The following is a 25,973-nucleotide window of genomic DNA, read 5'->3' as shown; positions in this document are numbered from 1 at the left end:
AAACAGCACATAAATCCCAAAGTCAAACACTCAAATAGCCTCTGAAGCCTTATCAAGCTGTTTTATCATTATTATCTTCACACAGACTTTCAGTAAGTCAAGCAATAAAACACAAGTTAGTGACTGACAAAGCCGTTCATGTGTAAAAGGAGGCAGAGCAGAGGAGGGGAGAGGTTGGAGGAAGTCACTTTGTTTACTCGTATTTCTGATTCTTTCTTCCACACGACCCCAGCGGCCCGGTGACACCAGCCTTAATCTTAAAAGCAAACTGGCCCCTCGCTGTGGGAACCTGATACAATTTCCTCTTTTTCGAGAGGGGCAAACTCAGGCCACTGTGAGTTTGCTCATTGCCTGCATGGCAATAAAAAGTCATAGAGGGCTATCATTTTCCGCCAGGCGAATCACTACATGTTGGTGGACGCGTCGGCCGCCGCGATACGGCGAGGTCATAAAGATCTCAGTGAATCTGAGAGAGGGACGTCATGATTGGACACTAACAGGACAAACATGTCTTTTCCCAGGTAACCACAGATAATAATGTTTGAGATGCAGTAAATCCAGTTGAGGCTGAATAAACATTCCTACCGGCAACGCTGGCTTGTCGTGGGATGTTTTCTCAAGTTGTTTTGAGACGCAATTACCCTTTATGCCTCTCAAATATTGATTTTCATAAACAGCGTGTGAACTGAAAGTAAGGCTCTTGTGACCCTGAACAGTTTTTTACACACTTTTGGACACATAGCGAGCTTTAGGTGGCCAGAACGCAGCTCTCTCACCTCTGAACTGGCACTGAAGATATTGCTGTTTGCTAGCAGCGCTGCATACGCCTCAATAGACTCCCAAACAACACTCAGCAGCACTTAACACACTCATCAGGGATAACTGCTCCGACTCTCTTTTCCTCACTCACTGTAGGATTTTCTCTCTCTCTCACACACACACACACACACACACAAACACACTCCGCTCCAGTCAGCATCAAAATGTTTTCACAGCATTCGCTCTTCCTTCCTCTTTATCTCCCTCTCTCATTATGCCATTTCTTTCTTTTTCTTCCACTTTTGTCTTCTTCCTCCTCTCCCTCCTTCTCCCTGTGTTCACGCTCAGAGGAAATCAAAGAGAGACTCTTGTTTGTGTCTGCCAGCTACTGTACTTACACACACACCTCCAGTAATACAGACTGCAGACTAATCAAGGGAACCACATACCTTTTATCTACCCACAGAGCCTCACATTTAAACAGATTACCAGGAAATCTGGACACCAGTAAGACAATTACCGGACCGGGAAGCATCCTCGATAACGTCTAGACAACCAACACACGAAAAAGTACCATTTCTCTGCAGATTTGTGCTTTTTTTTAATGCTTGTACAAACATAATTAACACTTAGAGATTCTGATATGTGCACAAAAGAATGCTTATAAAAATTATTGATTTTTTATATTAGCATCTGGTCACTTTATGATCACCACATAGTTCAGCCATCGTTAAATTAAACATTAAAACACTGCTGTTTTTCACTAAATAAGAATTCTTAAACTGCAAGTTGTCAAATTTATACCCTCAAAGTGGCCATACACACACACACATTCCTACTAACAGGAAGTTTAAAGAGCAGCTAAGGGCTTGTGGGAGAGAAAAGCTACACAAACACACACACCACATGCACACACACAGCTCTCTCTTCCAGTCTACTGGACAATCGGACCAATTAATCGGTGACTTTGAGGGGGCCACGTGAAGCCGAATGATTGGATGAGCCGGATCTGGCTGCTGATTGCCTGGCACCCCTGTCCATGTCCCCGTTTGCTCGCCTCGGCCCTGGAGACCGGCCAATGAGGAGACAGAGAGCAACAGCTCCTCTGTGGCCTGACCTTGTTGGAGGGCACAGAGGTCGGAGGGTGTATGGATGGATGAATGGATAGATGGAAAGATGACAACATCAGGAATATTCCAGTCTGATCGATGGGGATTCACAGCCGGTGGAGGTTATATACAGTCATTCAGAATGAACGGGATGAAGCTGTATAAGGAAATTATATTCAAATAATGTCTGATTTGCTTTTTCAAACAGGCAAAGCAGATTATCCAAATGTTTTGAGGGAGAAAAGTGCCACATCCTCCAGCTGGGATTTCAGCAAGCAAATGTTCAGGCAGAGGTTTCCTCCATGAGTCTTTTCATTTAAAGGTTATGTGTGTAAAATTTAGGGGGATATGGTGGCGGTGATTTGACAATTGCAGTCATCTCACACTTCTTTCCCGGCTGGAATTCCTTCACTTTTTTTTAATTCAGGAGGTTTTTACCAGAAGCTAAATTATCCAGAGAAGTCTTTTCCTCTCAAAAACAAATAAACCAGGCAATTTAAACAGCCATAAACAACGAATAAAGCACTTTCAGGTTAAAAACTGTGTAAATCTGTCACTGCTCATTGCAGTTGGGCATCTTATTACGACGGCCGATAGAAAACACAAATATCTGGAGCCAAAGTTTGGCTTCATGTTTCTGGACTACTGCAGAAACATGACGGTGCAACATGTTGATCTCAATAAACTACCTCCTGCTCCTTATGTAGATATAAACAGCTCATTCTAGGGTAGCAAAAACACAACTATTCTGTTTTTCCGGTGATTAAACACTAAAGAAAACATACTTATTATATCATATTCCATTTTTGCCAATTTATTCCCCTAAATCTTACACACTGGTCCTTTAAGTGATACTTTTCAGTAGATTCCTTGGTGTATTTGTAATTTTTCCATATGTTAAAGTATTTGGTTCCTTCTGTCATTCATTCATACCTCAAAGTTGAAATTACTTTAATCACCAAGAACAATAAATATGCAGGCATTTCATTGTACAGACTGGAGCAATTAGCTCAAGGATAACAAGACCTCGTGCAGCAGAACTGAACTGCTCTACTAGACTATGATCTACACACATTACACCAGACATACGCACAGTTTAGGTCGATCAAACAGTAAATATCAGCATAATTTTCAAGCATTCCTCCATCTGCACCAGACACAGAAAAAAACCCTCAGAGCAAGATATCGGACCAACAAGCAGAAATCTCAGGCCACTACTCAGACACTCGAAATGTATGCAGACACTAACACATCGCCTTACAGGGAGCTATTTGCCTTGGCGCAGCACACTGTACTCTTTACAAACGGTCTGGGTAATTGGTGATACATATCTAATATCGCCAGTCATCGCCTCTCTCCCTGGATGTTTCTGACAAGCGGAGAGGGAAACCCTGTAGCTTTCAAAAACAGAGCAAACACTCTGCCCCGCTCGACATCGCTGCAGCTGCCCGATTCACTGCCTGAATGTTATTCTGTTTCCCTCGCACGCCAGGCCCTCGGAGAAGCCAAGGGGTGTCCTTACAAATTCACACAGGCAAAGAGGAGTACTTTATACTGGGAGAAAAAGACCCGCTCATGTCCGTGAGGGACCCCCCCCCCCTCCATCGCAGGCATATATGATCTGTTGGCTTTTCCTCTGCCCTTCGAGCATTACTCTTCACAGAGAAGCATGATCCAAGGCAACAACAGCTACAATGAGGCTTCTCCAGAGGGCTTCTGGGTATTAAACAAAGGGGCCGGTTGGTAGGAACTAGCTAGCAAACAGCTGGGCTAATAGAGTGGGACTAATTAACTACAGGGCCGCTCTTCGACTCGCCCTGTCGAAGCTTGCTGGATGTTTACAAAGACCTCCCAGAGAAAGGGTGGAGAAAAATAAGAGGCTTTCTTCTTTGTCTGCTCTTTTCGGGAGAGAGGAGACACCCAGGACTGATTTTAATGACATGTGTGAAGCAAATGTGATCCTCCCTCCATTTTTTTCAGACTGTCAGTGGAATTTAGTGCTGAAAAATACCACTGGCATTTTGGTCAAAGCATAAACACCCATAACTAGGAACTCAGCATGTGAGCATTGTCACCACATGCAAAAATAAAAACTATCTAATTACTGACATTCAAACTGCGGCAATGACAAATCACTGCAGAACACCTGCTGATGAATCAAAGGTTCAAGAATTTCTCATTTCTAACTAAATATACCACCAGGCGGTTGTATGTCTCCGCTCAGCATTCAGGTCACACTTACAGTTTACATCCATGTCTGTGAAAACATGGATGCTTCACACACATCTTCCCCCCGGCAGCACAGAAGAGCTATACAATCAGCACAGTTTCCAGGAGGGCACCCACAGGTCTTGAGTCATGGCCAAAAACATGTTTTATGAGGTCACCATGACCTTGCCCTTAACCTTCAACCACCAGATTCTAATAAGTTCATTCTTGAGTCCAAGTGAACGTTTGTGCCAAATTTGAAGAAATTCCCTCAAGACATTCTTGAGTTATTGCATTCACAAGAATGAGAGGAATGCACCAAAATCTAAACAGATTATCCTTTAGTCTAAGTGATTGTTTGCGCCAAATTTGAAAAAAAGTCCCTCAAGGTTTTCTTGCAATAATGCATTCACAAGAATGAGACTGATGAGGTCACAAGGACCATGACCTTTGACCACCAAACGCTCATCAATGAGCAAAAGTAAATGTTTGTGTCAAATTTGAACAATTGCCCTCGAGGTGTTCTTGAGATACTGTATTCACAAGAATGTGTCTGATGTACGGACAGACGAACAAACCGAGAACATAATGCCTCCCACCGTGGCACGGAGGCATAAAAAGCACATTATTACTATATCAATTACACTGCATTAGCCTTCTCCTGTAATCAAGCTCAAAAACATGCTTGTGGAGGCCTCTGATCTTACGTAACGCTGAGACATCCTCACAGTTCCTGCAGCTCTTGGATTTAAGAGTGTGAATGCTACATTTCCGGGTGGAGATGGGGATTTTGATACCAGTGGGCAGTGAACCGTTCAGAGAAGAGGGCAGAGCGGAGCATGTGTTTGTCTCAGGAATAGCCTCCGAAAAAAGGCTGAGAGAGAAGACCGGAGTACACTAGTTAAAGGACCCTCGACCATCCAGCACCCTTCCTCTGAGCTGTCTCGCTCTGCTGGACGAGCAGGATGGGAGGAAGGAAGACGGAGGCAAAAGATGGAGAGACTAACAGGGAGGATAGGAGAAAGATTGAGTAAGGAATGAGGTGTGGAAGGAGAGCGGCTTGAAAGAAGGAGTAAAGGGGCAGAGTGAAGGATAGATGGGGGAAAGAAGGAGAGAAAAATGGCCATTAACTGTTCAGCTCTACAGGCAGAGGGGAGGAAAATGAAGAAAGCGGAAGAGAGAGACAGGGAGGGAAAGGTCAGGGAGAAAGCAATCTGTAAAAGGTGGAAGAGAGATAGAGTTGGGGGTAAATACAAGACTGAAACATGAAGAAATGAGAGGCGGAAATGAGGAAAGAAAGAGAGAAGAGATGCAAGGAAGGAAGTTAAACTGCAAAAGAAAGACGAGAAGGAAGAGGAACAAATTAGACGAGAAAGGGAAAGTGCAAAAGATAAACAAGAGAAAGAAAGACGAGAGCAAAACATAGCGAGAAAGAAGAAGAGAGATGAGACAAAAAGACACAAAGAGGAAAAACAGAGATGTGAAAAATGGGGAAGAAGGAGAGAACAAAGAGAGGTGAGAGAAAGGGAAAGAAGAAGGATAAACAAAGGTAGTGTTTTAGAGCGAGTGGGAGGCATGGAAGAAAAAAAGGGGGAGGAGAGAGAAAAAAAGCACGGGGGTTCACAAGAAGACAGAAACCGACTGAGAGCGAAATGAAAGAGGGAGACGCGAGAGTAGGTGGGAGACAAGGGAAAACTGGAGAAGAGAGGGAGGATGCGAAGATGAAAGAGCGAGCGAGAGAGGGAGGAGAGACAGCGGGGTGAAGCTGTCGGGGAGAGAGCGAGCAAAGTGCCAAACAGATAAATAACCAGCTTACTGGGATTACCAAGTGACTGACACACAATTTGCCAGAGCCAATATGACGTGGCAGTGATAGCTCTTAACCCATATAAACCTGAAACCGGTCCAAGATGTCCTCCGGTATTTACTGTTGTCACTGTGTCCTGATGCTCAACACTGTGTGTGTGTGTGTGTGTGTGTGTGTGTGTGTGTGTGTGTGCATGCGTGTTCCTGCACATAAACATCACAATAACAAAGCAGTCACATTCATACATGGGGAAATCAGGGTGTCTGCAGGCTTCAGAAAGGTATGAAAGAGCCGTTTAATGCTATCTGGGTTTAAAAGCCTAAATTCAGAAAATACACCACGTGGCCAAAAGTATGTGGACACCTGGTTTTATGTTTTTTGGCAATGTTGTGTAAGTGGAAAATGTATATTATTAAAGGTCCAGTTTGTGATATTTAGGGTTGGTCCTCGTTGGAATCATTTCAGGGTTCATTGTTCGCGTGGTTTTTACTGGGTGCCAACTTATCCACAGAGGTCTCCTCCTCTCCAAAACAAACAGACCACGTGATTAAATCAAGTAAAAACACATCTCTGACAACTGAATTTGTGCTGATCTATTTTCTGATCTACACGTTCAGGAGGTTTTTAATATGAGCTAAATTAGACACAGTTGTCTCTTCTGCTCTAAAACTAATGGACACGCTTATTTGAAAACACAGAATAAAGCAGTTTCATGTTGCAAAACAGTGCTTCTCCAACATTGTTCAGCATATGGGAGACAGACCACTAACATAACACCTGCTAATGTGTGCACACCTTTTTTCTCTGATAACTTAAGATCCAGACTTTTGGGAGGATTTTACCAGAGCTGAATTATCTGCAGAGGTCTGTTGGGTTCCCAGTAGTTTGAAACACTGCAATAAAGCAGTTTCACATAAAAAATTCAAGGTTTTTTTCGATGCTCTCTATTCAAAAAATGCAAATGTCCATATCTAGAGCCAGTGTTTGGTTTGTCCATTCTGGGCTACTGTAGAAAAATGGTGATCTATATCAGCAAGGGCTCACACCTATAAATAAACGGGTTTTTCTAAGGTAATGAAAACACAATAACTCTTATTTTTAGGTCATTATACACTAAAAAAAACATACTTATTATAAGATATTCCATTTCTGCCAATGTGTACACCTAAGATCTACAAAGAGAAAAGCTAGAAAATTAATAAAGCTCTGTTAAATCTGTTCCATCTGTGTTTACACATGATGAAAAGTATTTTATTTCTTTTAATTCTACCAAAGCTTTTCAATAATTTGATACGGGACACAGATGGTAATGAAATTTTAAGTCATTTTACTACTTTGTTCCATCATTTACCAAATTTAGAAAACACATTTCAGGACCCGGAGATAACTCAAAAACAACATGCAAGCCTAGCTCACAACTCTCCTGTAACACTTGGACAAATCAAAGCACCTCATTCATTGAGCTGACACACAGCAACACACATAGACATGGCAAACATGCACATGTATACACACACTACCCCACATTTTACCCTCTAATGAACTTCAACAACAAACAAAAACCTACAATCGGGGAGGGGGGGTGAGGAGGTAGAGAGAGAGATGATGATGAGAGAGACAGAGACAGAGAGAGTGAGAGGAGGCGGGCCGACATAAGGAGCGGGCCTATAATTGGAAAGATGTGAAAAATGAAGTGTCAGTTTGGTCAATAGAGGCCAAAGGTCACAGAAGCAGGAGCCCAAACTCGGCACAGAGCACACTCATTAGAGCGACCAATCAGATCTTGCCTGGCTGCCCCAGACCATTAGTCATCAGAGGTAGAGGCGCACACACATACACACAGTTTTGCTTTGTCTTCCCCTATTTCACTGTAATTCCACTTTTTTTATCAGTCCATTCTCCTCTTTCACATCTTCTATCTTTCATTTTTATCTCCACTCATGTCTCACCTCTCCGTCCCTCAGCTCCTGTGTCGAGCAATAACAGTGCGAGAGAGAGCGAGAATGTGTGTGAAAGACACAGAAAGAGAGGATGAGACAGACTGTGAGACAGACAGAGAGACAAAGAGAGACAGAGAGTGTGTGTTGACTATATAAATGGCTGCTCATCGGAGTGGAAGGCATGGCGGCGCTCTCTGCTCCCACCCAGGCTCTGCCTCCTGGCACTGGCAACCCTGCAAACTGCTCGCCTTGACATCGCCTTCAATAATATATGAAGTTGCTTTTTTGCCTACAGTTTGTTTGCAGCGCCGCCCCACCAACGCCAACCCATCCTCCCACCGCTGCCTCACACACACACACACACAGACATGCATTTTCTTAGAATGCATACATGTCCAGCCTTGGCTGAGCTGTCTGGCCAAAGCTGTGTAGACAAATACATCAGACCCTTTAAATTTGCTGCTAAACACAACATCAATGAAAAAAATCAAGTAAATAATCATTTTATCCTGTGCACATTTAGTTACCAGTTCCTACCCAAAGCAATTTAGTTCAAGTGCACAGACCATCAACGATGCAAGCAACATGTCGTAATAGCTGCAAGCTTCAAGGCCATTGCTTCTAGATAAGAGATATGACTAATGATTAATGTCAAAAAAGTCCACGAAGGAGTGTAGATAAATGTGTTAGACTCTTTAAATTTAAGGCTGAACATGATTTCAATGAAAAAATGAGTAAATCATAATTAAATTCTCTGCACATTTAGTTAACAATTCCTACCCAAAGCATTTCAGTCTACGTTCAAGTACACAGACTGTCAAAGATGCAAGCAACATGAAGCTGTGAGCCTCAAAGTCATTGCCTCTAGATAAGAGATATGACTTATCATTTGTCTAAAAAGTCTCTATTTTTAACTTAATTTCCTCAAACAGGTGCATGCAATCAAATATTACTAAAACACAAAAATTGCCATGACCATCTCATGATAAGGGGTCAATCTGACAACAGAAAAGGGAAAGAGAGCAGAAAAAAGTGGTGGCGTGGGCTCCGGCAAATGATGTAGTCAAACAGGACACAAACTATGAAGTCTGAGTTATAATGATACAAGCAGGAACACAAACACGACCGATCAGATGCCACACAGACTGAATGCTGACAGACTGAAGCATCAGACACACATTGCCGGTGTGGCACCAGAAGACAGACACTGCTCTTAAGACTTGAGAATGGGACATCTACCGCAACACATTTACTCTGCCGATGTGTCCCTCAGCAAGACAACCAAAGACCAGCATGTCCAGAAATGTTCTTTTAGAGCTGACCGTGACTTCTGACCTCACTGTGAGTTACTAGCCGCACGTGTAGATAGGACAGCATAAAAGGGAAAAGGGGAGAGAGAGAGAGGGAAAGACGCACACAGCAACGCAGCAAAGGGATGGTTGGAATCGAACCCCCGACCGCTATGGCGAGGACACAGCCTCAGCTTATGGGGCGGCCGCTCTACCGGGTGAGCTACTGGGCGCCCCATAGTAAACTTTTCTATCATGATATAAAGCAGCGGATATAAAACACCCAGCACCTTGATCTACATGTAAACTGCGTCCCTGTCCTCCTTTTCTCCACCACCTAATTTAAGAAAAAGAAGAAAGTCAGTGTCTTACCCTGTTCGCTGCTGTTGTCGCCGCTGTGTGATGTGTGTCCGCCGCTGGACGGCCCCGGCGTTCCTCCAGAGCGTGTGGACGCCGTGTCATCATGATCCCTGTTCCAGGACGTCTGTTATAAAAAGAGAAAGAGTGGACAGAGAGACCAGTCAGTTAACTTAATCTCAACTCAGTGTGTTTTGCTTCCATCATTAGTTGTTAAAGCAGCATTATGCAACTTTAGCTGATTGATGAGTCTTATTCCCAAATTGTCATAAACTGGCATTTTGGGTCTGTATTGTCGAACTGGGAAAGAGACTCAGCAATCAATTAAAAGTTGCATAATGTTGCTTTAATGTTTAATTGTGATTTTATTTTTTAAAATGTGCAAATTTTATTTTATTATCTTCTTTTGAAAACTTTTGTCTACATATACTCAACATTATGCAGAAGCACGTCCACAAACACACTCCAAACAAAATTTGCAAACTCTCCGCCCAGTCACGCAGTGTGTGTGTGTGTGTGTGTGTGTGTGTGTGTGAGCCCCCGACAACAATCTTATGGAATGAGGATTATGGGGGCTCAATGAGGAGAACGGCCCAGACGAATAGCGAGCGAACATGTTGTATTAGTTCCCAGCTTTCTGAGGCATGCAATCCACGGCTGCCTCCATTTGGCTCAAACCACTAGCAGATGAAAATACAAAACAGCTACAACTTAAGATAGGCCGCAGCGAGCGCCAGGGAGTGATGTCATCCGAGCAGAGCAGAGCAGAGCAGAGAGAGAGAAAGAGAGAGAGAGAGGTAAATAACTCAAAGTATTGCTACATAAGTACAAATCCTCTGTTTTGTCCAAAAATTAAACAAAAAATGGATGACCAATCCCGCTAATGTAGATTTAAATTTCATTTTGAGAAAGCAGAGCCAAGACAGAGACATAACCAAATAAGCTGAAGTTTTCCCACAATCTCTTCTCAAACAAAAAATGAAACCAAATTACTGCAGGACCAAGCGAACTGGAGCTGGCTTAAAACTTTATATAGACAAATGAAAAAGTTGAGGTATTACCGCAGAGTGGAAGTTCATTCCTTACTCTACGACTTCAAGAAAAATACCAGATGAACGCAAGCAGCTGACTCGACAAAAGAGACTCGCGAGACCTGGGTTTATATATGGTAAAGTGTGTGCGTGTGTGTGTGTGTGTGTGTGTGTTTAAGAGTAAAGGACAGTCGTAGGCCAGATGAGTGTCAGCTGCACACAGGATTTTAGGGAGCAAATGGTCCCGACAGAAGGACAGAGGAATAACACTCATAAACCCACAACAAATAGTGTTCAGACACACACAGGTAAGCACACATTATACACACAAACACACACAGTCAGATACTAACATGGGAAGTTCCCTCGCGCACACACATTTACAGAGATAGATACACACACTGAAATCACACACTCCCCGTACAAACTGCTACACATTATTGAAACTTAACCAGATGTTGCCTCTTATCTCTCAGTGCCTCTGTAGAGCAACATTAGCACTGAGGACAGGAGAGAAGAGAGACTTCAAAATACAAGGAAATGGAATCTAATGTCTTATCACACGCAGCTAGCTTTCACAAGCAAACACGCAACAAACAAAACACGCACACGCAAACACTCGCTGCAGCCCACACTGTCGCCCGCGTCAGCCTATCTTTGCTCTGTCAAATCGAATAAAGCAGATATCAAGGGGCAATGTGGTGTTCGCATGACGCTTTTAGGGCTACGTGACGAAATGAGTGATAGAAACCCAGATGGAGGAAGAGAGGAGGGAGAAGAGAGAAATACACTGGGGAACAACTGGTTTCAATTGGGATACTACAAGCAGCGCTGCCTCTGCGAGGAGGATTTGAAGCCGAGGTTTAGAATTGTGAAAAAAAAGGAGCAGACATTAATTCATGACACAGGGTTTGTTTTAAACAAAATGTAGAAGGAATAAAATAACAGAGGAGAATATACAAGTCAGCAAATTCAACACATTTGGGGTCTATTAGAGCCCGTTTGATGTTCCTGGGCTATGAAATTATAATCCAGTGCTTACATGGACGATACAATCGTTGTTTTCCAAATTAGGCTTTGAGGCTTTGCAATAAAGAGGAAAGTCGCTGCACAAAGGCATGACTAGGATGGTGATTGGGTAGATAAACGTTGATTTTAACGGGGATAAGATACTACGACGGTCTTTTTTTCTTACAAATTCTTTTTTGCTGGCCGTAGAACGCTGAAAAATGAAACACCCGGCATGACCGAGTAACTCCGCAGAACATCAGAAGTGAGGTAATCCAGACCACATGCTCAGCGCGCAAACAGTTAACTCTGGCTTCTGCCAGCTCCTCCAAAAAGCGCAGCTTTTAAAAATGAGCAGAACTTGTTTATTCAGAGCTCTGTGAAAAAAAAGAATAGTACAGTACCCCGGGGATGTCGGACGGCAAGTATTAAAAAACCCAAGAGCCTCTGCTCGCAAAGAGGATATTTTTTTCTTTTTGTTTTAATTCTGTTACAAATTCCACTTGAAAATATAATTAGAAAGTGGAGGGGGAAATGGCAAACTACTGCATTAGCTGTAATTGAACAAAAGAGCGCTTTGCCTGCTGGGAGGTGGCCGCTGAGGCCCCATGGGAAAGGGGGCGGGGCTGAGACAGGGCCTGGTGGCATCTCCGCGGGGACGGGGAGTTTATTTATAATCACAGGCCGCCCTTGGACGGAACAGGCCCGGCACTGATCTAACACTCAATTAATACACACACGGCTGAGATCACACAACACACACATGCCACTACACACAGGTCACACAGCATGTGTGTGCACTAACATACTTTTTTGGTCACTTGGCTTTAACACACACACACACACACACACAAACACTTTTTATCTACCTTCAACAAACACACTGCGGCACCGCCATACTTACAGACCATATTTACTAAAGCACACACCTTGACCACATGACACACCGGGACAAAAAACACACACACACCCTGTGCCAATACGACTGCAGCACAATGTAGAGGTTCACCTTTAAAACATGGGATACGTAAATCCACAAGATGAATCGATGCATTAACAAAAAGCTCGAGGAAACAGAGAGAGAGCTGTCGCTCTGCACACATAGCTACACACTTGATTTATTCTATGTCCCCTTAATGAGCCGCCGTGGTCTCTCGCCCTCTCCCCCTCTCTGTCTCTCCCGCTCGCTCTCTCCTGAGCGGGATGTAGATTAATTCAATGCTTAATTGTTTAGTAAATTCAATTTTCCACATTCTATTCTGCCTAGCTTTAGCTAAAGTTCTTAAATCTGCCGCGCCAAGCTGAGGAGGGAACCCTGTTTGTGAGCCGTGCATACCTTTTTTTTTTTCCTTTTTCTCTTTTTTTCATTACCATTTTTCTTCCTTCCACCACCCTAATTCGCCATGAAAAGATTTTCCTTGCTGGAAATTCTGATTCCGCTATGATCGGTGAGGCATTCCAATCCAATGCATTCTCATTGTGCCGCGTCTAAGATGCGAGGGGGGCTTCCCTTTCTCGCTGTGCCAGGCCCCATATCATACAAGCGCTCATGCAAGAAATGTTGCCTTGCCAATTCATTTGCAATAATAAAGAAAATGGTTAAGGTTGTTGTGCTTTGCCCCCAAACCCTCCCCTCTTCCCTCACTCTGAAATATCTTTTGTGATGATATGGATATTTACTTTTCACTGCGTGCCAGCGAGCGTGCGGGAATAATCATATGTGCATACTTAACGGCACAGACATAAATATCCAAATAACCCCACACACATACACTCTTCAGGGGTGGTACATCTGAATCAAAGATGACAGTTGGGCTACTCCATCCCCCAGAATGCTTTGGTGCATATGTTCTCTGCGGTTGTTTTCTTTAACACCGTTTTTGACCTTTGCAGCAGCACTGCTTCCTCAAGTTGAAACCTGCGAGATGTGGCTGCAGCAGCGAGATGGCCCGCAATAACTCCGGACACATTCTCCCACTCTGCTGAACGCTGGTGGGGAAGCTGTTAGTGAAAGCGGCTGAAAGGCCAGCCATTGTAAACTCTTGTTTACTTTGCTTTCCACTGTGACTAGATAAAGCAGGATCTGCCTCTCTGATAACCGGCCAGACAAGTGCTTGCCCAACTACCTCGGCTTCCTCCGCTCTCCACCCCTCTCCTCCCCTCGCTGCAATATTAGTGCTTCCAAAATGAAAAGAAGGGGCTGATAATGGTATGCGTGGTGCAAAGAGGAAAAAAAAAAAAAAAGGAGTGAGAGAGCATAAGACCCTCCTCCCTCCCATTCTGTTCTGCACTCCCCTTCCTCCCTAACTCTTCACAATAGACAAAGAAAGAAGAAATAACCTTATAATTGCTGAAGGGGGTGAGGGAGAAAACTGGATTTGGTCTCCTGAGTAAGTAAAGTATGCTACACTGAATAGCCGTCAGGTACTCTTCAATCGGCTTTTTAAAACTGGTGGGTTAACCTCATAGAGACAACCAAAGATAATTACATGTTTGAGATAATTACCAGAGCTTTCAAAGTCCATTTAGATGACACTCGCGGAAACTGACAAACTGATTTTCTTTCTCTGTGGCCTCCTCCACTTCAGCTCTCGCTGCAGACTCCTTGTTTACTCTCTGCGAGCTGCAATCCAAACAAAAACATTAACTCGAGTGCTCTCCCCTCCGCGCTATCTAACCCCAAACAAAGCATATTTCTTTTTTTTCCGCTGGTGAATGAAAAGGCAGGCGTAATTTCTTAATGACATGTTTTTCCCTGTGGTTTCTTCTTCGTTAGCCTAGCCTAGCTCGACTCGCAGCCGCTGCGCTGCTGGGATGTTCTCGGTGGATCCCTTGGAGACGGGCTGTTTGTGACGGTGGCCATTGTCAGAGGCGCGCAGGGGGTTAAGGGGGAGAGGAACTTTCCATTAGCTAAGTACACATGTGTTAAGCCAGGTTATTGTTTACTTAGCCAAAGAAACCACAGCAGGCCTCGGGGACAGACATGGCCGCCCATCACAAGTAACATGAGACACAAGCCAAGAACTTTATTTGCAATTGGGATTTTGTGGCTATCACAAGAGAATAGCTATGACACTAAGCACTAGTTTCCAGCAATACTGCACCATTTAAAAACAAGCAATAAATCAACTGAAAAAATTCCAGCACCTAGTAAAAAAAAAAGTTTAAAAACCTATGAAAGTGTATAAGAAGCTCCTGACGTTTCTTTGAAGTCACTCTGGCCTTGATTTGCTTAATCAGAATCACCCCTACTTGCTATTCCACCACAATAATGAAGAGGCTAAGAAACACACAAGTCACGTGGTCGCCTCTTTGTATCACTTGTTGAATCCTTAACAGCCGCCCTGCATTCACTCCCCAAAGGAAAAAAAGGGGAGTTCAGGGGAGGGGAGGAGGGAGGAGGCGAGTGGGGGTCAAACCTCTCCTCTATTCAACTACAAAAGCTGCTATTACCAACAATCACCGCCATGATTCAAAAGTTTGTATTAAGATCAGCAGCGTGCCACTGTAGGAGAGATGGGGAGTGAAAAAAGAGGAAAGAGAGCGTGTGTGTGTGTGAGTGCTGTTTAGTCGGGTGTAACTTGATCCATACTCCAACGAGAAGCGGATAGATTAGCGATAGCGGTGTACTGATTAGGAAAATAGCGGCTGACCCCGGCGGTCAGGGTTTCCATTGAGTTAGGAGGGGAGGGGGCCAGGGGTCACTCTTTGACCGCCAGAGTTACCTAAACCAACACTGCTGGGTCTCACTGACCTGGAAACCAGCACTTGTATGGCACAACAGTGCCAATTGTTGGGAAAAGATACCACGATAGCGCTATCAAAAGTAAATTCTTACACAGTGACCACAACATTAAACTCACTCAGGCCGGGTTTGTTTAGGAAAGATTGTGCGGGCCGTAAGAAAAACAGCAAATGTATGGATGTTGTTTCAGATTGATGGCTGATTTACATTCTTTTCACATGACTTCAAAAGCAAAATCTCCAAAAAAGTCACAAAGCCGCTCTTATATAAAAATACCTCTCCACTAAATTAACTCAACAGATCAACTGCTGAGCATTCATAATCATTGAAGACTCTCTCACATCCACAAAAGGGCAGGCCGAGAATATTTTTAGGGGAATTTTCAATTATTTCCAGCCCCACTTCAGTCTGCATGGCTCAATCAAGTAGAGGAGCTCTTGAGAATTGGAGTGAGTCCTCAGCACTATTAGTAGTGTTCTGCTCTACAGCGGAGAGCCCGGGCCCTCGGAGTTCATTAGCAAATTGCTGCGCCCCTCCCCGTGCTCTCTGCGCAATTAAAGGCAACTGTGCAAATGACGTACGGCGGCGTGGAAATACCTCCGCGCTTATTTAGACTGAGGTGAACGCATGAGCCAGGCAAATAGGGACGCAATCAGCAGAGCGACTGCTGCCACATTTCCACAACAACAACAAGCAAGACAGACAGTGCGGACACAAGTGTCTCCACATTAAAGGCCTCTGCAAAAGTCACTGAAAATAATGGAGTTTTATTGTGTCTTTTATGTTTGTGTACAGCTGAACTCAAAGCGGGACGTCAGTGTCTAATGGGGCAACTGAAAACGTGCTGCTCAAGTGGAGAAATGAGGCAAATGTGGTGGGAAGCTCTCCAGGGAGCGGCAGGGAAAGGGTTAAGAAAGTCCAACTGGTGCTAACCAGTCACTCCACTCACATAGCACCTGAGGGGGGTGCTGCATTTATCAGGCCAGTCTGAACACACACATGCACACGGCGGCGTACACACAAACACACACATATGTGCAAACACTTGTAGACACATGCGCACGCAGCTCATGCACATTTCCACACACACACACCTACACAGAGAGACACACACAAACACAGGAGGGTGAGCCCAAACTGGCTGGGCTGCATTCACAAGCCAGCGCAGAGCCTCTCTGACTTTTTCACCTCTCAGCTATGCTCTGCTTTCTTTTGAAAGGGGCGCTCAGCGTCCCTCCATACTCGCCTGCATAGGCAGCCTAACAAAGCAATGTAAAGACATGTAAAGAATATTCTGAAAATTACTGTCATGACGCAAGGGTGCATAATGCAGCAAGAAAGTCAGCGTCGTTGGATTGTTGAGTTTAATAAATTCAAAGTATTTTTTTTTCCTCTGACATTTTTTTCTCCTCTGCTACAGTCGCCTCACTGGAATAAATTGGTTTATGAATAAATGAGCCTGCTTTCTCCGTCTTGTTAACATTGTTCTTTTGTGCAAATTCTCAGCATTTTTTTCCAGTCCACTTCAACTTTATGCCCGAGGGCATATATTAAAAATACATATGGAAAGAGATAATGCACACACAAACGCAAATTCGTTAAGGATGTCACTGCCTAACAACTGCAGATAAGATGTCACACAAAAATAGCCCCAAAAAATATATATTCAGCCACAAGTAACTTATGAAGTGCAGTGCCATTAGATTGACAATGTAAGTATTCAGCAGTGAGAGGCATGCACCCTCTGCCTGTTTGGATATGCCCATTTACACACAGCCTGCTGCTGTGGACAGTCTCCATGTTATCCTGCTGGAACATCAGCCCATCCCTCAATATTACACATCTGTCAGAAAGTTTTCCCTGTGTTTAAATGCAAACTCTGCCTGTAGGTCATTTATATTATTCTGTCACATCAGCGTAAACATAAGCTTATGTGGTTTTGCCCTGAATTGGCTTTATGTAGGGACCATAATTATATTAAAAATAGGCCATGTCTTCATCTTACAGTCAATTAAAGATCTGCATCAGTGCCTCAAGCACAACATAATTTTCCTCTTATACCTAGAAACCCAGGGGTTTTAACAGACTCTATTTCCATATCTATATACCATAAGGCTTTATTGAATGTCCTGACCTATCTATATATTAAAAAAAAAAACTTCGACAACTGAATCCCCAGAGAATACAACAAGCCGTTCAAAGAGACACTTAAATGCACAAGTGGCGTCTGTGTTATTTAATTCTGTTCCTGGATTAAATGAAGTATAATCTTCCGGGTGATCTTTCTCATTTCCATAATCAGACATAAGGGCCGGGGATGGAGGTGGAGGAGTGCATGCGCGGCGAGGTGGGGTGAGTCGCGGTGGGGGGGGGGGGGGCCTCCCTGTCGGGCCCCCGTCCCCCCCCCACCCCGCCCTCCCTGAACATAAAAGCCGGTGGCTGCCTCTCTCTCTACTCAGACCAGCCACTCAACCATATGGAAGTCCACGGATTTAAATTATTTAGCCTAATCGCTTCATTACTTTTTATGTCGGACTATCCAACTAATCCCTTTAATTTGGCCACTTGATTTTTTTTCCCTCATCGGTATCCATAGCCGCTACTCTCCTGAGCCATCCCCTAAAACTCTGGGTTACACTGTAAAATCTGACAAGTTGATCTTACTTTAAATAACCTTAGAAACTGACTGCACTGAAAAAGCAAATACAATTATTAATCTTAATTTATGTTTATTTATACATATGTGTGAAGTTTGCTTAAAGTGTATTTGTGTTTACTTAATTTTGTGGAGGTGCTGCAACTTAAAAATGACAACAAAAAAAAAAAGTTCACCTGATATAACTTGATCATGACAAAGAGGATTTTCCCAGTGATGAAGTTAGGAGATCTGCAAGTTCTGTTTCTTTAACATGTTCAAGAATATACAAATATGATTGACTAGTTTGCAACCAGCAGAATAAAGATATATAACACGGCAAACTTTCAGTAAAGTTTACTGAAGTTGCTAAAACTTGGAAAGATTGATTTAACTAAACTTGGCATACTTAAGTTGCAAAAACTTAACAAAATTAAGCAAATATGACTTAATTTTACGAAAATTCATAATTAGTTATAATGTAAACATCAATTAAGATTAATATTTATATTTATCTAGATTTTTGAAGGTTTCCTAGATTTTATTTTTTAAGTATCAGATTTTACAGTGTTTAACTTATTGGTCTCACAGTCTGTAGCCCTGTCTCGTTCAGAAATGACTCGCGCTATTAATGGCCGAAAATCCAGATTTGCATAATTCTAATCATCGGTTGCTGTTATCATTATTTAACGGCAGTGTATGGACCATTAGGGTCATGCCTGTGCGCACACTACAATGTCCCCGGAGTCCCAACAGTCAGTGGAGCACATAATGAAGGCTGTGGTTATCTGTGATATCGGCACAAAAGGAAACACTCCCTAATCTACCTTTAATACCCGCTGCTTCGAAAATAAAACCGTCCTTATTGGTGCTGAATCTGTGCGCTCCGAGCGAAATAAAGGAGGAAGAGGAGAGGGGGGTCTCGATAAGCAATGTGCACTCATGTCTAAGGAAAAATACTGACAAGACGCGTAATGAACCGTGAACTCCACAGTGGAGAAACCACCTCAGCCCCACAGTCTGCAGCCCATCCTGCTGCTGCTGCACAACACAGCAGAGGAGCTGCTTCACTTTGGTTTCAAAAAGAGACAGGAAAAATGGAGAGAGGCGCTAAATTAAAATCGACATGAAACAGGTCAAGTTTATGGCGATGCTTTTTCGAGCTAATCTTCCCAGGTCGGTTCCGGGTTCAAGTCTTAATGGGCCAATAATAGCAACATTATTCAGAAAATTTTTCATTCCGATGGATGGAATGTAAAACGGCCTTAATCATATGCAAATAACAGCGCAGCCGAGTAGTGACCCAGAATAGCTGAATAGCCAGCAGGGAGAACACACACACACACACACACACACACACACACACACACACACAGATAGAGAGAGAGATGTACCTGATCAAGGGCCACCGATGATCTCGTGATTTCCTCGCTGTCTGATTTGGACCCGCCCTCTCTGTCGTCTATGACCAAGTCGATGCGCTGTGGGTGTTTCAGTCAGTTGTTGTTGCGGTGACATAAATTATCACACAGCTCGTGCACCTTTAGAGAGACGGGGGGTGGGGGTGGGGGGGGAGAGAAGGCAGCAGAGGCGTCACACACACTCACCCCCCAAAAGGGACATCATCACACAACAGTGGCATGTGCAACCACAACACACACACACTAACACTAACACACGCACAGGGCAGCCTTTGACATGCAAAAGAGCCCCGAAGAGTTTTTAGGCAATTTGGCAAAGCCGAAGATCACAGCACAGTTGTTGCATCTAAAATATTTAAATATTATAAAAGCGTGACTGATCACTGGCAGCATATTTCTGGCACTGTGATAAATTATTAGGCTAAATATAGTCATATTTTACTTATTTATTTAAAAAAAAGTTTTGAATATTGCTTCACATTTGCTGCTAAAATAAGATCATTTTGGACTCCTTCGGGCTAAGGTGTGTCAAGTTCCCGTGCCGTGCCAATGCGCGCTCCACCCGGACTGTGATAGCAACTTTATTTTTCTCCTCTCAAAATAGAGATATCGTCGAAAATTGACAGTGACAAGAGGGCTCAGGGGCTACAACGCACTCAACACCCGTGTTAAATTCATCATCGGTGCCCCCGGTAGTGGCCATTAGAGGAGGGTGACCCGCTTGACTGACATTTAAGGTAAACTGTTTAATTTCGTCGACTTATTACATTATCACTGCCAATGCGGCGCATCCCAGCGCCCGAGAGGCAAAATGTCACATGGGCAGACACACTCAGAGACTGAAAACCATTTTCAACGTGATTTACATTAAATTTTCTTTATAGTTGCACTTTTACAATTTAAAACCTCTTATTTACAGCACAGGTTGTGAGGAAAAGTAGTGCGTGAGAAACAACTTTTAAAAACTAAAACTTTTAACAGCTTGTTTCATGATGTGAAAGTTGGGGTTAAAGTTGACTGTACAGGCTACTGTAGTCCATCTGATACGCAGACAAATCACAGTTTTACACCCACTACTCCCTCTATCCACAGATGGCTGCCTGGGGCCTTTTGCCCTCCACAAAGAATAATTTCTAAAAAACCCGCAAAGTTCGCCTATATGTTTCACCTTGCACGCAATTTCTGCCAGCATTAAACTTCATTAAAATACGCGGGGAGATTTGGGCACAGAGATATCCGTTCCAGTTGTAACAGCTTGCGTCGTGATTAAACGCGGAAGAGAAATGGCCCCATGATTGATTTTGACGCTAATTATAACCGACTAGCAAAAATACTTTTTTTCTGCAAATACAGCCCATAGGTCTGAAGTGGCACAGCGGACAGAAACGGCGAGAGAATATTACCTTCTCCAGCTCCAGAAGATGAAATCGTAAAACTTGAATGGCTTGAATCATCTGAAAAATTAAAATAACAATAAAAAATGAGCTGCTCACATCTCTTGATATTAAACAGGCACGTTTTTCTCAATACAAGTAACTGCAAGACGAGGAAAATATTCATGTGAATGGATTTTATGTGGAACTGATATTAAACTTGGACGTTATTGCAATATGGAGAGCAGGCATAGAGTACAGCCTGGCGCTGCAATAAGCCTCAGAGTCAGAGATCTATTAGCCACCAACTATCGAGAGGAAAAACGGTACTCTAACATCACATTCAAAGTACCAAACTGTACAAAGTGGAAAACATGAAGAGAATAACTTTCCAGCGAGAGTTCAAAGGTTTGTGTCAGCTTTCTAACAGCGGCCCTTCATCTGCTGATACAACCGGGGGCCATCATGATATCAAACAGCCCCAAAAAGAGGAACATCACCTCCAATCCTGCTGTAACCTCTCAGCACCACATGGCTCTCTGACACATACTGTAAATACAACCCGCTCATAAACATGCAAACAACAGCCAAAAATACTCTGAGAAAATATAACAAATGTTATTTATCAGATTAAAAAAAATAAAATGCATCTTACCAGATTATCCAATTCTGGATTTGATGAAAATAAAGGCTTTTCTGCCCGAATCTAAAAGCAAAAACATTTTCACAAAATATATATGAATATAAAATATTATAAAGTTAAAAATAATATATAATGTCAGATCAAATGAAACATGCAAGTACTGACACAATCGTGTATTCATTTCGAACTTCACGCACAGCAAACACAGTATGTGAAATTAAAACATTTTCAAACTACTTTTTTATTTTCTCTCACTTTACCCACAGATTTTACGCATTTTACTTTATGCACAAAAGCAAGAGCTCCACGCTTAAAGCATGCAGGTGAGAGCTCAACCAGCCCGAGCACGCAGATAAAAAAGTGAAACTTTCCTGACCTGTTTTGCAAACACTGCTATGTCTTCATTGAAAGATTCCGATGAACAGACGTCTCCTCCCGCCACCCCGGGCTCTCTGGGGGTGCAAGTCGCTAATTCACATTTCTCAAAAATCAGTGCAAGCAAGGGGAACAGGGGGTGCCTGGGAACACACACAATAGCAAATGTCACCAGAGAGAACAGCGCCGGGGTCAAGACTACTCCAGGCTAGATTTAGCCAGCCATGCTACTCTTCAACAACTCGCCCATGGGGACTGCTGCTGCAGCCCATGCTATTATATTATGCAGAGGCTCGGAGAAAGGCTGCAAACAGCGGGCAGACTTCTGTGATTAAATCTAGGCGCGCCTAATAGCATAAAAGCTTTAGAGTCAGTCAAACAATTTCTTGCACAGGTCTCCGTTTGGATCCCAGGCGTGTGCGTGCGTGCGTGTGTGTGTGTGTGTGTGTGTGTGTGTGTGTTTGTTTGGCGAGAGCCTCTCACACTGTAGGCGGCTGGATGTGCGCACGTTTGTTGATTATTTATTGTTAAAGTCATCAGAGTAAATATGTGCACGCTGGTAATGTGGTGAAAGTTATGTCAGTGTGGCGCTAAGATGGAGAAACTGTTACTGGCATGTTTAGCCACCGTGAAGATATCATGCTTAGAATTTTTAATTAACTCCTGTAAATTAATAAATGACATGCATATGTGGGATTTCCTTTAAACATGATATATTTTTTAATTTGCTGAGGCTTGGCACATTACACACAATTAATTAAAATGGTTGCAAGAGAGAAGGTAATTATTTTGCTGACGATAAAGGATGAAACTAAAAAAAGAACTAAATTTAAATTCTTCACAAAAAAATAGAATTTCTAATTAAAGTGGACTTTGTCTCATAATTATTCTTAAGCGTAAAACAAAAAAATCTGTGAATTTAAAATCAGGACGTACTCGAGATAAACTCCATAAATATACTATATTTGTTTTTACTCATTAAGTAATTGTTTAACTGTTTATCAGCATAAACGCGGGATAACCATGACTGACTTTAAAAGCATACAATTCCAAAATGAGAAAAAAAATAAAAGAACAGAAAAGCTGCAGCCTTTCTTTCTTCCCCAGCGCCTCTGCAGCAGTTTCAGCTCCAATGTTTTGCTGAAACACTTCACCGAAACGCACTGCTGTCCCGGGCACCGAGCCGGTCTTTTTCCTCCTACGGGACTGACTTTGCACCCGCTAACCCACCCCGACTGCCCCCTCCAGGCCTGGATGCACGCCTGCCCGCCAGAGAGCGAGTTTCCCCGCGCACCGGAGGCTCGCACCTACCCGTATATAGCGTCTTTATCTCTCTTGAGAGCGTCGTTAACAGAGGAGCCCATACTGGGAGGCATGGTGTTGGTGTGGGCGGTGTGCGGGTACTGGTGAGAGTGCAGCTGGGGCCCGTGGTTGAGGTGCACCGCCTGCATGGACCGGGCGCCGTGCGGGTCTCCGTACATGGTGGTCGGGATGCCCACCCCGTCCATCCCGTAGTGGGGCAAGTCTTCGTACTGCACACAACAAACACGCGGTCCACAGTGAATGCACATGCACAGGAATATCTCAAACTCTACTTATAACTTTGCTATAAAACCACAAGTCAGGAATATATTATAAAAGTTATTTTCAGCAGACGAAGAGACTTTAAGTATTGTTTTTCTTCTTTAAATAAGCAAAGTAAAAATGTAATAGTTTAATTAATTTCCAAAACAAGTTGACATTTTTCAACATTTTTCTTAATTCGAAGTCCTGACACTCCCGCACTGAGCTGTCTGCTTTCTTTCAAAATACTGACAGTTGTGACACATGCAAAACAACCAAAATAAATTCCCTTCAACAATATATTTTAATCGTTTTCAAGAAAAGTTTAAGAAGTCGTAGTGACTTGTTGTTTGCAGAAGAAAAACTACTGCATTTATTTTGAAGTAAAAACTACTTTTGTTTTTAACTCACAGTGACCATTGCAGCTCAAATATATATTAATTATCCACTATGATCAAAAACACTGAGTACAAAAAAGTAAAACTACATTATTATTATTATTATTATTATTATCGTTGAGCAGGCAGTACTTTAGTTTTAACACCACCAGTCTGGTTTCCTGTGTTTTCACTGTTTACAACAACAAATGTCTTAAACTTGTTAATTGCAGTGTTTTCTAATTTTAAAGGCTCATAATGGTGCAGCATGTTATTACCCATCAAGCACACTGTGATTAGTGCATGCAACTAACGCAGCGTGTTGTGCTTTGCAGTCGATGTTATACTGGAGCTGGATATACAAACTTTTTCAAGTTTTGAGTTTAATAATGTAGTCTTTACGCTGTGGGTTGGTACTTATTAAACACTATGCCGGCGTGTTAAAACGCACAAATGTTGGTTCATGGATCCAACAAGCCAAAATAAAAGCTTTACTCGAGGTTTTCTTCTTTAACAGATTAAAAAGAGGCTTGAATTATTGATGTCGCTCTCCAGAAGTGACAAACAAGTGTCGGGGAAAGAGTAAAAAGCATTATCACTTAAAGCTGAGCATTTCGACCCTAAAGGCAAAGAGGTGCAAACCCCAGCGTGGTGCAGCTCCGGTGCCAAACTAAGCAGCTAAATGTGTCCCGAACATCTCCTGCTTTTACACTGTTTACTATCCGCGTGAGGATCCCAGCCGCTGTTCCGAGGCAGTCCTGGAGGTTATGAATCAAAGCGTTTGTCATCACCTCATTGCTAAAAAAACTGCCTCACTGGCATTATGCTAATTTCGCATGTTTTCGCACATTTCGCCACGCAAAGAGTGATGAAGCAGAACTGACGGTGAAATAAGGATTTTGCACTTAAATGAAATCTTGACGGAACAGTGTTGAGGAGAAATGTGGGGATTTGTTTTGCCTCTATGCCCTCCCCCATTTCGCTTCCAGTAACTGGCCTGTCATAACTAATCTGAAAAACATAGCCGATGTGAGATATGATCACGCTTCCAATGTCCCTCAGTGGGCCGGTTTGTGGAGCAAAACCAGTGCGGCCGTGCGTAATACCGTGCCAAAGACGCCAAAAATGAAACCGTGTCTCCATGTGTCAGGACAGAAAACTTTCGCCGCGAGTGTGTGTCCGCGCGGGTATGTGTGTCATTAAGCCACGTTACAGCGCAGGATTGCGTTCAAGCACAGCAGACTTAGAGAAACTTTTTGAAGGGGGGATTGCCCTACGTACCCGTTGCGCCATAACCCTCCTGACTCCCTGGTCGTCCTTTCAGTTTAGATAAATCCCCTCTGAGCCAGGGTGGAGACGAAATGAAGAAAGAAAATCCAAATAAATGGGAAGATGTTTCAGCCAAAATCCCGTATGTCTCTTTTTTCCACGGAACGGTGAAGCCAGCCCCCGCTTTCTGCGCAAGTTTAGCCCAGGCGCGGCGAATAGGTCCTCGGCTGTCCTCGGGGCAGCGGCGCCAGGCTCCTTTTCCAAAACCAGGATGAAAATAAAATAGCCCCCTCAAACAAAACTGGCGACTCTCATGGCTTTTTGCCACTCCGCCTGTCAGTCAAAACGCGAGGGCTTGTCAAAAAGTACCGGATGAATGATGGTCCGACGCGCGTCTCCACGGGATCGGCACCACCTAAATGTTAATGGTCACAATCACAGTTAAAAAATGAAGCAGCTCTCCTCTCGTTTTCTTTGATCACTCTCGGCTCCCGGCTTGATTTTCTTATGCAAAAGCGTCTAGAGGAGATCAAGAGGAGGTGGGGTGATAATTCTGGCTTAGGCTTTCTTAAAGGAGCCACGATCGATGCTGTGCGTGTGTGCGTATGGATGTGAGTGTGTGTGTGTGTCTGTATGTGTGTGAGTGCGTGTGTATGCGTGAGCCGCCTGCCCGTTTGTGTACAATGGATGTGTGTGTTGAGCTGAGGAGGAGCGGAGGATCTGGACCAGACTGCTGAAACCCGGAAGTAGTGGTGGCCATAACAGGTCGCGTCTTACACAACGCACCGGGCTGCAGCAAGTCGTGCGGAGAGGAGGGGGGGTGGGAGGACCCTGCGAGACCAGCCAGCCGCACCGCGAGCTGGAACAACACGGGGATAAACAGCGAGTGTGCACCTATGACTCCGGCTTCAAGTCTCTGAATCTGACTTTAATCTCCAGTTTGGAGCCGTTTAACAGTCTTTATTTTGGAATTGACGCGTCCAGCATCCACTTCTCTGCCTGTAAACAGTTTGTTAACGGCTAATTGAAGCAGCTTGCAACTCTGGTGTGAGATATTGCAGGTA

The 25,973-nt window shown here is 43.5% G+C and overlaps 1 protein-coding gene across 1 annotated transcript in view; it reads right to left on the bottom strand.

Moving 5' to 3' along the window:
- The window catches only part of LOC121954435 (homeobox protein Meis1-like), a 68,826-nt gene extending 43,192 nt beyond the window's left edge, over positions 1 to 25,634 (bottom strand). Inside the window, 7 exon segments of the mRNA XM_042501933.1 lie at positions 9,485 to 9,596; positions 19,283 to 19,429; positions 20,713 to 20,763; positions 21,338 to 21,388; positions 21,702 to 21,843; positions 23,012 to 23,232; positions 24,922 to 25,634. Of these exon segments, the coding sequence (XP_042357867.1) occupies positions 9,485 to 9,596; positions 19,283 to 19,429; positions 20,713 to 20,763; positions 21,338 to 21,388; positions 21,702 to 21,843; positions 23,012 to 23,232; positions 24,922 to 24,933 (736 nt within the window). The 5' untranslated portion in view covers positions 24,934 to 25,634.
- Between the last annotated feature and the right edge of the window lie 339 nt (positions 25,635 to 25,973).

The sequence above is a fragment of the Plectropomus leopardus genome, chromosome 15 (assembly GCF_008729295.1).
Source record: "Plectropomus leopardus isolate mb chromosome 15, YSFRI_Pleo_2.0, whole genome shotgun sequence".
Lineage (NCBI taxonomy): Eukaryota > Metazoa > Chordata > Actinopteri > Perciformes > Serranidae > Plectropomus > Plectropomus leopardus.
The sequence above is the reverse complement of the archived record's forward strand: the minus strand, read 5'-3'. Positions and strand labels throughout refer to the sequence as shown.